A 12,211-nucleotide genomic window follows, 5' to 3' on the forward strand; every position below is an offset into this window, starting at 1 on the left:
ATATAAAAGAAAGCGTGTTTGCCCGTAAATTTAATTGAAATTGGCAGAGAAAGCCCTGTTTCTAAACTCAGCAGTGGTGTTAGAGCACAGTAACGTTCAATAGATTTTCAGAAGTAAATATGTGGAATTCTTTTATATGCTTATGAGTGTGAGCTGCAGGGATAAACAAGGATTTGATCGTTTGATATTTTATGTGGCGTCAGAAGTTACGTTTTTTTAGAAAAGACATGCATCCAAAACATAATTTACTCACCCTCAATGTGTTTCAAACCTCTAGAAATGTCTTTTTTCTGATGAACACAAAATAAGATTTCCAGTTGACATCTTTAAGTGAGTTAACAATGCACAAAACAAACGGATATTTACCAAAAATCATCCTGTTTCCACGTGTTTACATGCATCGTAATAAACCGGCTAAAGCGTTTACAACGAAGTTTGAGACTTGACGGCTTTCCCGCGTGCAGTGACATCATCGTCGATAGTCTGTTTAGTAATTAAAAATGCAGTCAGAAACTGTATTTTTATCTCTTCTAATGTCCGCAGTACCTGCATATGCAACAATAGTTCTTCATTTTGACGTTTCTACATCGACTGCATCATTCGAGAGCGGACTTTAATACGCTGTTTTACTATTACTTCCTTTGGGACTTTTACTACTGCTGTTTCCGACACGCGCACATGAACAAAAGGCGTTTACATGCAGCGCGAAATCGGAGTAATGGGCAAAGCACTACCTCTGCTGATTGTATTTTGCTTAAGACATTTATGACCTTTCCCCGATAAAAGAAGAAGTTTTAAGCGTTTGCTTGACCTTATATCAGCTTATTAAGCATAATCGGCATAAGACTGTGCATGTAAACGCGCTCTTATTGCGAACAAGGACATGTTTTTTTTAGAAATGTGAGATGAAAATTGGTTGTAATGTGAATTGAGAGGAAACAAAGTCAGAACTGTGAGACAAAAAGTCACAACTTTCTATTAAAACTTTTTGATTCACTGGCGGAAACAGGCTTAACATACAAATGGTATGGAAACTAAACGTCTTTAATAATATTAATTTAAAAATAGGCAGATCTAAAAATATAGCGCACATACAAATGAACTCCTTTATGAAATGTCATATTATACTACTACTGTATAAAAATCAGTGACTTTAAGCCATATTATCTTAGGTCTATTTATTTGCCTACGCGGATTTACTCTCTCCCTAGATACGCGCGCTTGTTTGTGAGGCACTGACTATTTTAATACAAAAGACAGATAAATGATTTGTTACTTCTTTTATTAGAAAGTCAATAATGTAACATGTGTTTTGCGTGTTTCGAAAGTATGGAGTGAGAGCAAAAGCTGCAAGAAACCATGCGGTTCCGTTTGCTTTCCCCTGGACACGGACCCCCCTTTGAGAACCCCTGTTTTAAAGCATTTGGTTTATTTTAAGTGCATGATTTTTCATAGTAATGACGGTCACATCCGTTATGGCACATATTCCTTCTATAGGGGCACATGATTAAAATAAAGTAACAATTTAATGTTCTATAAGGGGACATACCTACTCCTTATGGGGTTTCATTGCTTCAGGTTTGTGCATTTTAATTCACCGAAATCCAACAAAGTTTGTTGTCTTCAGAATTTTCAGTTTTGGGTAAACTCACTTTAAGCTAGAAATATTTGCCCCTTGAAATCAAAACATTACGGATGATCGATTGATTTTTCCATATAAAACACAATGTTTATGGTCGAGACACATGCGATTTATGAACATCTTATTCAGCGAAATAGACCAAAAAGCTATTGTTTTACCTAATAATAATTTCATCTCAAATTAAATTAATTTATTTAAGAAACAAATCATAGATTTTATGTCTAAAACAAATGTTCCTTTCATTTTCCCTGTTTTTAAAGCTAATGATTAATGTTAAACAACACTGGCTTGGTTGGCTCAAACATCGATTTTCTTCTGTCCCGTAGGCTTTGAACTTTCTCATTGCGACGACCCCGGCATACCCCAGTTTGGATCCAAAGTGAGCGATCAGGGCCACTTCACCGGGAGCGTGGTGATGTACCGCTGTGATGCGGGATACGATCTCCATGGCAGCAGTATATTGAGATGCATGACGGGGGAGAGACGGGCGTGGGACAACCCTCTTCCATCCTGCATAGGTGATCCACCCAAATGACAAAAAAACTGCTTTGATGATCAAGATTATAACAGGATTCATAGAGAATTATGAGGGTGTGTGATAAGTGTAGTGAAGGCTGGAGTCCTTGAGGGAGAGAGATTAGACAACGGAAGTTGAAAAGGCTCAGTCATCACATGATTCGTGTAGATGAGGAAATTCAAGGAAGTTCTTGGTTGGCAATTTTTGGATACAAGGAGTTACAAGAGAGTTTTGGTTATTGGTAGACAATAAATGCATTGAGTTAGAATGTTTTTATATTTTTGATCGTGTTTGTACTGTGTGTAGTTTTGATGATGGTTTATTTATTTAACTTGTGCAGGCATTACGTTGTATAATACTTCAGACTACTGTTACAGAATAAAGGTATACTTCGATAAACAAAAAATGGGCCGGATTAGTCTCAAGTAGTACTGAAATAGACAAGTATAGTAATAGAAATGCTTACTATACTGTATGAAGTATCCTTAAATGTATACTTTAATTTTGCTTAAGTATACTGAATAAAACAAACATCTTTTTATTACTAGTTTTTTTTAAAGCTATTTTAACTTGTTTTACTTATTTATAAGATTATTGTAAATAAAAATGACTGCAGATTTTAAGCAATTTATTAAGGACAGAAAAAAGATTATACGTTTTTATTTGTCAAATTGTTTCGGTAACACTTTACATTAAGGTGCTATTAGTAACAATGAACCTTTTCGTTTTCAGAATTAATGAATCCTTATTAATGTTAATTCATGTCAATACAGTTATTCATGTTACTTCATGGTGCATTAACTAAAGTTAACGGTGACAATGTTTGATTTTAATAATGTAATAGTTAATGCTGAAATTAACATGAATGAATATTAATAAATTCTGTAGAAGAATTGTAAATGGTTACTTCATGTTATCTAATGCATTATATAATTACTAACAAATAGCATCTCATTGTAAAGTGTCACCCTATTTTCTTTTACATTTTAGTCTAAGCCTTGTTGTTTATTTGTCAAGGGCACTTATGTCCTATTCATTAAGTTGTCTTCATGATAAATCAGGCTCAAGGTAAAGTTACTGATTAATAACTAATATCATCTTCATGACTTTCAATTCGTATGTCATATTGTTTTATTTTGTCTTTTGCCATGCACTTATTTACAGCATTGGATTTATATTCTAATATAATAATATATGATATGCAATCTGTAAAGTGGTGCAGCAGTTTTGTTCTGTGTGCAATATAAACAGTATGCATGAAGTTAGTATTCTATTCAGAGAATCGTGGCAGGCGTTCGTTCTGTTGATCCGGCGGATATACTCGTTCATAAATTGCGCTTAAATGGACGACTGTCCGCTTTGTGCACGTATGCTAACACCTTGAACAGAATTGATCCGCAGGAGTGTGAAGCTCACGTATTTTTCTTGAACAACAGCTCTGTGGTGAAGCGTTTGCCTACAGCGTGATTTCCTCCTTACACATTTTAAACCGTTGAACTTTCATCTCCACGTGTTTTGGGGGTTTGTGTAATTGCAGTGTTCGTGTTTATGTCTGCCGAATGTAAACGCAAGACTCTGGAAGTTCAAGTGTGACTTTTTGATGCTTTTAATTGTTCCATCTTGAATGTGCAGAGAGAAATATGAGGCGTTTGTCAGTTGACTTCTTAAGGAGTGTAAAAACTTGTGCTATTTGTCCAACCGATGGGAGAAGAGCTTGATGGGAAACTATTATCACGCGATTACATTATTATTGTTATTACGGAAACTGTTATTGCGATACAGATTGTTTTCACAATTCTTCAGGAAGCTGTGTGTGGTGAGAAGTGTTCAGAAATTCTGTCTGTAGTGTTTCTTGTTGGCGTTCTTGCTTTCATTGCATTATGCTAATTACAGTTTGCTTCATTGCTTAAATCCAGAGTTTAATGTGCTTATAATAGCTTGTAGTATTATGACTAGACAATCTTTACTTCGTGTAGCCTTGAGTTCACACCGTGATACGGAAAACTTTTTCATTTCGTTGTCATCATGGGAGAGCATATGCAACACTGAAGGATGTTGTGAACACTGGTTTGTGTGCTTACGGCTCATTTCTACTGTTCGGCACCATTTGAGACTCCAAGATATAGTATGAAATATTTTATTTAAAAAAAGGATTATAATGGTTTTGTAAAGCGTGTCTTCTATAATTTACCCATCTTCAACACTGAACACTATGAATATACTTAGATTTTCATTTCAGTGCAGGTAGGCTGAACTGTCATGTCCCCGGTCATGTATGCTTAACACAACTATACCTAAGAAAATCTAATAAATACACTTTATATATACTATTATATACTGCTGTTGTATATCCATATAGTGTTTCACAGCAGCTTTGTTATTAATATATTAATATAATATATTAAAATTTCAATGTGGCGTACACGTGACGTGGCTTCTTTAGTAATACTTCATTGAAAAACAGTTGCAGGGTAAAGTGAGAGACAATTTCACCTTTATAAAATTTCAATATTACATTAACTATTTATTTTAAGCGCTTCAAAAAAAAAAGTGAGAATGTCCTGTAACAGGGGGGACATTTGGCCTGTGTCAAAAAACTCAGTTAAAAATGTAAAAGTTTAAAAAGTTTTTTAAACTTACTACTCTGAAATGACACCGAATAGTAGGGATGACATTTATACATCAGACATACAAAGACCAGTGGCGTAGCCAGAATGTTATTTTTGAGGGGGCCATTATGTTTATGTATATAGCCATTACATTAGTTTTCTATCTATTACTAAAACGATAGACGTACAGTATGTTATACAGCAAATTTCACTGTTTTAGCAACATAAACATAGCCTGGCGGTCCTTAATCCTGGTCCTCGCGAAGTTAAGAACACAAATTTGTGCTACACGACTGCCTGCAGAGTCTTCACACACGGACAAAAGTCACTACGGAGATTTGAAGGGTTATTTAACCGCAATCATGAGATTTGCGTAGTACTCATGCTTGGTGCATATCAAAGCCCTTTATGTCCACTTCGCAGGGCTCTTGCGGCCGATTTGAACAAACCTCTGAAGCGGTAAGAGAACATACCAAATAATACAGAGCGTGGGATCGTAAGGACCAGGATAGAACCGCAGGCTACCTGTCCAACCATTGGCTCACCTTTCATATGGCAAGGTTGAGTGTTCGAGGGTGAGAAAAGATTCTGTTGAGAAAAGTATCTCGACACTACAAGATGTCATATGCAGTGTAATCCTTATCTTTAGCAGTCTGCTCATTTTCATCCTGTTCATCTTTTCGTAATTTTTAAAAAAACACGCACAACATGTGACATAATTATACCAATAACTTTGAAAACAGCGGGGAGAACTGATTGGTCGACCAACCAGAGTAACAAATCAACAATTCTTAATTTTTTATATTTAAGCGATCAAAAATCTGAGGGGGCGTACATGTAAATGAGGGGCTACGCTAATGAAATAGATGCAGAATTGCACCGCTGAGTTCCGGGTCAATGTGGCCGCCATATTGGAAGGGGCAGTTCTCTATAAACACATACAAGTGAATGGAGGGAGCAGCAGCAGAGGTTTGTGGAAACCAAAAAAATGTCTACGGTTACTTGAATTTTGATAGACTTGACTTCATTGTCAAAAGGAAAAACATTGGCTTTTCAAGCATTCATTAACTTTGTTGTTGTTGTTGTTTATAGTTGTGGAAACATCCCTAATGTAAAAAAAATGGTTGTAAACATTCTTGTGTTTGTTATCAACAAAAAAACATTCCCCCTATTCAATTGTATGTGTTTATAGAGAATTCCTGCAACCAGTGCACTCCAATGCACTTCATGCGGCATGTGTCAAATAATGTAAAGAAAAACAAATAACTTGAACAGCAGATTTGTAAAAAATATTGATAAATGCTTGTTTTTTTATATAGTTTGTAAGAGATTTCTTTCTTAGCGTGGATGTACAGGACGATAAAACCATACAAATGATTATTTCATGCCCATGCATTTATGTATCTGGGTAATAATCATGCCGTAAGCAGGATGCAGTACAGCAATGTGGTCATTATCTCAAAATAAACCTCTTCAGCGTGATACGTGACCCACTCGTCCTGCCGGCTTTATTGTGTGTCGTAATGACCAGTCTGTTCATTATCCGCCTCTTGCTTTCTGTGTTTCTCCTTTAGACCTTAACACTAACCAAACCAAAGGATCCTTTAAAATAATAATTAGGGTGATAATTCGATCGGTCTCGAGCATTCAGCATTATTAATGGTGGTCCGGCGTACGTGTGGCTGGTGTATGATAACATTTGTGAACAATAGAGTGGTTAACACGAAGCCGAACTCCTCTCCGGTGAGCAGATGCTGGAAGCTTGCCTCGAGGGTCCGCTTGCTCTCATGACAGCACCTTGGGAATTTCCACATCAAGTGGTGTTCTTTGAGGCTGTGCTAAATATTTTATGCAAAGTTATACTTTAAACGGCTGGTTTTATACACCTATTTTCCTCCTTCACAAAACGGATCACGTGAAGTAATAAGACGTGGTATTAAATATTAATGCCGGATGCTTCCTGACAAAGGTTAAGCTCACGTTTGTGCCGTGCAGGTCGGCTTTCTAGTGTTTTCTTCGAGAATAATTTGGATTTGTTCTGCATGTATTTGTGAACGGCTATCAAACAGTTTCTCGAACACTCCTCTGGTCTGCCATTGATTGAAAGATCATCATGACAAAACCGAGGAAAAGAAACGATGAGTTATGCCGCGTTTATTTCCGTACAAAGTATTCAGAGGTTTGTAAGAAATCCATGTAAATTCAAAGTTTATTGAAATGTGCTGTTTAAAAGTATCTGTCAAAAACGTGGCGAATTCGCAAGTAGGATAAAAGTAACACACTAACAAGTATACTTGGGCCCGGATTCACAGACAAGGTTTAAGGCTAGTCCCAGAATAAAATGAATGTGTGACCCGTCTTTACTCATTAGAACTTGCCCAGAAATATCTTAAAATATGTCAATGCCATTGTTTTGTCTCAAGATGTCCACCAGTAAAGTGTTCTTCTAAGGCATTTAATAATTCAACTAAGGCATAGTCTTGGCTTAAACTAAACCGTGTCTGTGAAACCGGGCCTAGTACTTGCTATATGAAATATCCTTAAAATTATACTTAAACTTTGCTAACGTATACGTGATAAAATGAACTTTTATCACTTGTTTTCTATTTATTTTCTACTTGTTTATAGGATTATTTTTGTTACTTGTTTTTTTATTCATTCATTTTAATTATTTGCAATATTATTTATGACTTTTTACTTATTATGTATGTATTGCTTATTGCTTTACTTATTTATAGGACCGTTTTTATAACTAAAATGTTAATTCATAGTATTTACAAGATTATATTATTACTTGTTTTTTATGTGTTTTTTTGATTCATTTATATGATTATTGTATTACTTAATTATTAAAAATGTTTCACTAATTTAAAGGATTATTCTAATTACTTTGTAATACATTTTTTACTTATTTACAATAATATTTAATGACTGATTTCTTATTCTTTTTTTGCTTATTTATAACTTTTTTTGCCTCAAGAACCTGTAGTTTACAGTCCATTTAAAACAGCTTTGTTAAACACAATGTGCTACTTACTGTATGTCAGAATAAGACAACAGTTCTGTATCAACAAGAAAACATCATCTTCACTTCACAAGTTGGTTAACCCTTTCACAGAGATATTAAACTTTATATGTGCGTTTTTTTTAGCTGGTAATATCGAAGTTAAATAAATACTTGGATCCAAGGGATCGTTGGAAGATTCTGTCCCGGGGTTGACATCATGTATCTGTAGTTTGAAGTGTTTGAAATCCTGTGCATTTGTTTCTTTACTCTTGTCACACGGAGTAGTGTTTTAGGCCGTGTGATAGATGTTTGGACTAATCACGCTGTTATCTGTACTACTGCTTCTGCTTATACATAATGCAGAGCCGAGTCGAGCCAGCTTTGACTGATGTAGTACAGAGAACGCCGCCATAATGAATATGATAATCCTTCCTTTATTTTGTGATATATGCAGCACTCTTCTGGGTTTTTATGCACGGTTGAGCTCATAAATAACGTGGACAGAGTTTTAACATTAATTAACGACATGCACGGGGAACGTACTTAAAAACCTCCGTCTTGTGCATGCATAATTACGGCCGGTTCTTGCATTAGAGCGATAGGATGGCGCGGTTCGCTCCTGTCAAACAGCCTGAATCTCGGCAGGGCTGCTGAATACATCATCATCGTGTGTGGGAGATGACAGCGCAATAACTAGAGTTTATTTCTTCATTGCAGCCGAGTGCGGGGGAAGTTTTAAAGGTGAGTCATCTGGACGGATACTGTCTCCCGGATACCCTTTTCCCTATGACAACAACCTCCGGTGCACCTGGACCATCGAGGTGGACTCGGGCAACACTGTCAGGTGACTGCGAATGAGGGTTAATGTATGGACACGCGGCTCATTTGTTCATTGGCAGGAGATCACGGGTTGGCACAGATTCCCTGATTTTACCCGCACACATGCGGTCAGGGATGTTAGTGTTCTGGATGTTGTGTAACATGTATTTAGACAGCAGATGTAAGGCTTTAATTGAGCTGTTGCCTCGGAGACGTTATTTTTAGCAGATCACGTTGACCTTAAACAGATAAAGTATACTACATAAATAAAAGGAGGTTTCATCTTTTTCATTACGACTGAGATCTTTAACCTGTGCAGTTGTGCGCGGTGTCTTTACAGCTTGCTTATTAAATTAAATATGTATATCAGACATCTGCTTTAAAAAAAGGTTTATTTCATTAGAACCTGACTTGTTTACTGTTTCTCCTGAAGAAGATATTAATGAGATTAAATGAAGAGAAAATAGAAACTTTCATCTGCGTCTCAGATATTTCTCTGAAGAAATAAGCCAAAATGGCCGAGCTCAGATTTGTAATCAAAAGTCAATATTACCGAAGATCTCAATGTGAACTCAAACATGTCTCATCAAATTTAAGCAAATTCAGATTGTTTCACTTCTACAATCTACAGTCATTTTACACCTCCATGCTCTTCGTGCATTTCAATGACAATCTCATTTCTTTCTCTTTTTATTTCTCCTTATTAAACATTTTTGGAGAAACGTTGGAATGGTTTTCATAGAATGGTTTTTGATCTTTCAGTCTCCAGTTCCTGGCGTTCGACACCGAAGCCTCCCATGACATTCTGAAGGTGTGGGACGGACATCCCGAGAGCGAGATGGCCTTAAAGGAAGTGAGCGGGTCTCTGTTACCCGACGGCATCCACAGCACCCTGAATGTGGTTACCATCCAGTTTGAGACGGACTTCTACATCAGCAAATCTGGATTTGCCATCGACTTCTCAAGTTAGTACATTTTCAACCCTGCGATACTCAGCTTCACAGTACTTCTATTCCTCTCTGTCAGGCTTTACGGAGCAGATGTAAGAACAAATCGTTCCCTCAGGCAGACTTTCTCATGAAGGGTTAACATCTTTATAGCGTCACTAGACGGGGCATCACCTCTGCTGTGTGCCGTATACAATTGATGCGCACATGTTATTAAATTCGACTGTGTTCATGCTGCCTGTACAAACACATGTGTGCGGGTATAATATTTGTTCTTTGCAGACCTGCATCTGTGTTATTCGGCTTCTAGCGGGCGTGTTTCTGTAGCTCAGTTGGTACAGAATCAAACACAATATAGAAGAGCAATGCTCACGGGTTTGATGACACAGGCTAATAATATGATGTAAGTCGAAGCAAGGTTATATTCGTTTTCTCAGATTAAAACTTTGAAAACCTTTCTGTTTATTTAAATAAAATAAAAGATTAGCCTTAAAATGATGGGTAAAACCTAAAGCACTAAAATTGTAACGTTAAACCAAAAATAAAACTGTTCTTGCATAGCATGATCAAAAATGCATAAATTTATCGTACATGACTGTGAGAATTCTTTAGAGAATAAGTATGTGCTTATACTGTATGATAAAACATAATTTTTTTGAGAAAAGTGCTCATAATGGAAGTTAATGGGGTTCAATGTCGTCTGGTCACCATTGGTCTTTAAAATATCTTCTTTTGTTTTCTGCAGAAGAAAAAGTCATCCAGGTTTAAAATGACATTAGGTGAATACATTATTGCGGATTTGACATTTTTAGCTAAACTATCCCTTTAAAGGAGTACTTTTGTTTTAAAGGAGTAGTTCACTATACAATGAAAATTTCTTGTCTTTATTTCTTCTAACGAAACCAAACTGAGGCTTTTCTTATCCATATAATGCAAATAGGGGGGGTTGTTGGTTAAGGTCCAAATTTCAGTCTCATCGTAGCTTTAAATGCTCAACACAAGCTGATGAATAAGGGTGTTGACTAGCGAAACGATTGGTCGTTTTCCAAGAAAACCAAAATATAAATACCTTCTGGTAGCGCGTGCACGAGTTCACATACTCTGTAATCAGGTTGGAAAGGTCCGACCCAGTGTTTAAGAGTGTGGAGAAAGAAGACCGTTCAAAAGTTCTGGGAATTTGAATGACACGTTGAGATATGTCTTTGTGCAAGATTATTGTTTAAAATGGTCAGTTTGTGTGGGATCACGCGTAACCTTTCCAACGTGATTACGTAATACGAAGTCGTGCGTCGCGGAGGCAGTGCAAGCTGTGTTTTTATGTTTGTGAGGAAGATCATTTTTTGTTTGCTTGGAAAATGACCAATCGTTTCGGTAGACCCTTATTCCTCAGCTGCAAAGAGCCTTTTGAAGCTGCGATGAAACTGAATTTGATTTCATGACATTTTATAGTGAACTACTCCTTTAATGCACCGTCGTTTTGGATAAAAAGTTAAATGTGTGCCAAATACAGTAATGTGAATGTGCAGAGCAGATTCGGTGCAACTCATTATTTCTGTTTGAGGACCTTTTAAACCATTTCAGAGCACAAACTGAACATAAATTAGGCCGAAAATTGCATGCATGGACGTACAATTTGTGTAAGTATATTGCACAGCCCTACAGCACATCCATTAGCAAGTGATTTCAAGCCCGACCGGGTCTGCTATAACTCAAAAACCAACTTTGTTCCACACCTGTGTTAGACAGTATTCAGCTCAGGCGAGGTTGTTAAGGACCCCATGGAGACATTGAACAGCACAAAGGCCACATAACCTCATTTCCAAGCAGAAAACGCAACCTCCCGCCGTGAGATCCAAGCAAGTGAAAAATGAGCACAGCCGGTACACTTTCTCCTTTCGCAGGTTCCGTGGCGACCGCCTGCCGAGACCCGGGCACGCCCATGAACGGCAGCCGCAGTGGCGAAGGCAAGGAGCCAGGCGACACCGTGACCTTTACGTGCGATCCGGGCTACGACCTGCAGGGCGAGCCCCGAATCACCTGCATTCAAGTGGACAACAGGTTTTACTGGCAGCCCAGTCCACCCACCTGCATCGGTGAGATGTTGTTTGCCGCAAAGCCACCTGAGATGTGTAATATACAGGCTCATTTCACACCTGTCAGGGCTGACGAAATGTCTTCCATGACTCCCAGAAACCACTTTCAGTCTTTATATAAAAAAACGAGGCGTAATAATAAATCTCTTCGATGGAAATATCTGATGCGTATGCGCAGTCAGCGCTTAAACTTCTGGGCTGTGGGAAATTTGGGTACTTTTTTCCAGGAGACGGACCCGTGATGAATGCTTGGGAGAAAGTACATTTATTTGGTGGGTACCTGCAGTCTGCAAAAATATATATCCTGGCATCTGCCTCCAAGTGTTATTGATATTATGGGGTCTTAAAGTTCATGGCGGTTTACCGGCGAGATGACGGCACTCTTATTCACTTCTTCCAGATTTAAAAATAGCTCATAAGAAGGGCTTTATTTGCATGTCTACATTTGGATCTGCCATTATTTAGGTATCCGTAAGGAGATTTTAGTTTTCTCAATACTGTCTAGAAGATTCAGTCGAAGTTTTAGAGACAGCCAAAGAAGACTTTTGTTTGTTAAATATGAAGTCAGCCTTATATT

General features: G+C 37.4%; 1 protein-coding gene across 1 annotated transcript in view; it reads left to right on the forward strand.

Moving 5' to 3' along the window:
- csmd3a (CUB and Sushi multiple domains 3a) overlaps positions 1-12,211 on the forward strand; it is a gene marked incomplete at its 5' end in the record, with an annotated part of 185,252 nt that overhangs the window by 66,749 nt on the left and 106,292 nt on the right. The window contains 4 exons of the mRNA XM_079468986.1: positions 1,969-2,160; positions 8,493-8,619; positions 9,357-9,559; positions 11,443-11,634. Coding sequence (XP_079325112.1) covers positions 1,969-2,160; positions 8,493-8,619; positions 9,357-9,559; positions 11,443-11,634 — 714 coding nt within the window. The remainder of the gene's footprint in view (positions 1-1,968; positions 2,161-8,492; positions 8,620-9,356; positions 9,560-11,442; positions 11,635-12,211) is intronic.

The sequence above is a fragment of the Barbatula barbatula genome, assembly GCF_947034865.1.
Source record: "Barbatula barbatula genome assembly, chromosome: 12".
NCBI lineage: Eukaryota > Metazoa > Chordata > Actinopteri > Cypriniformes > Nemacheilidae > Barbatula > Barbatula barbatula.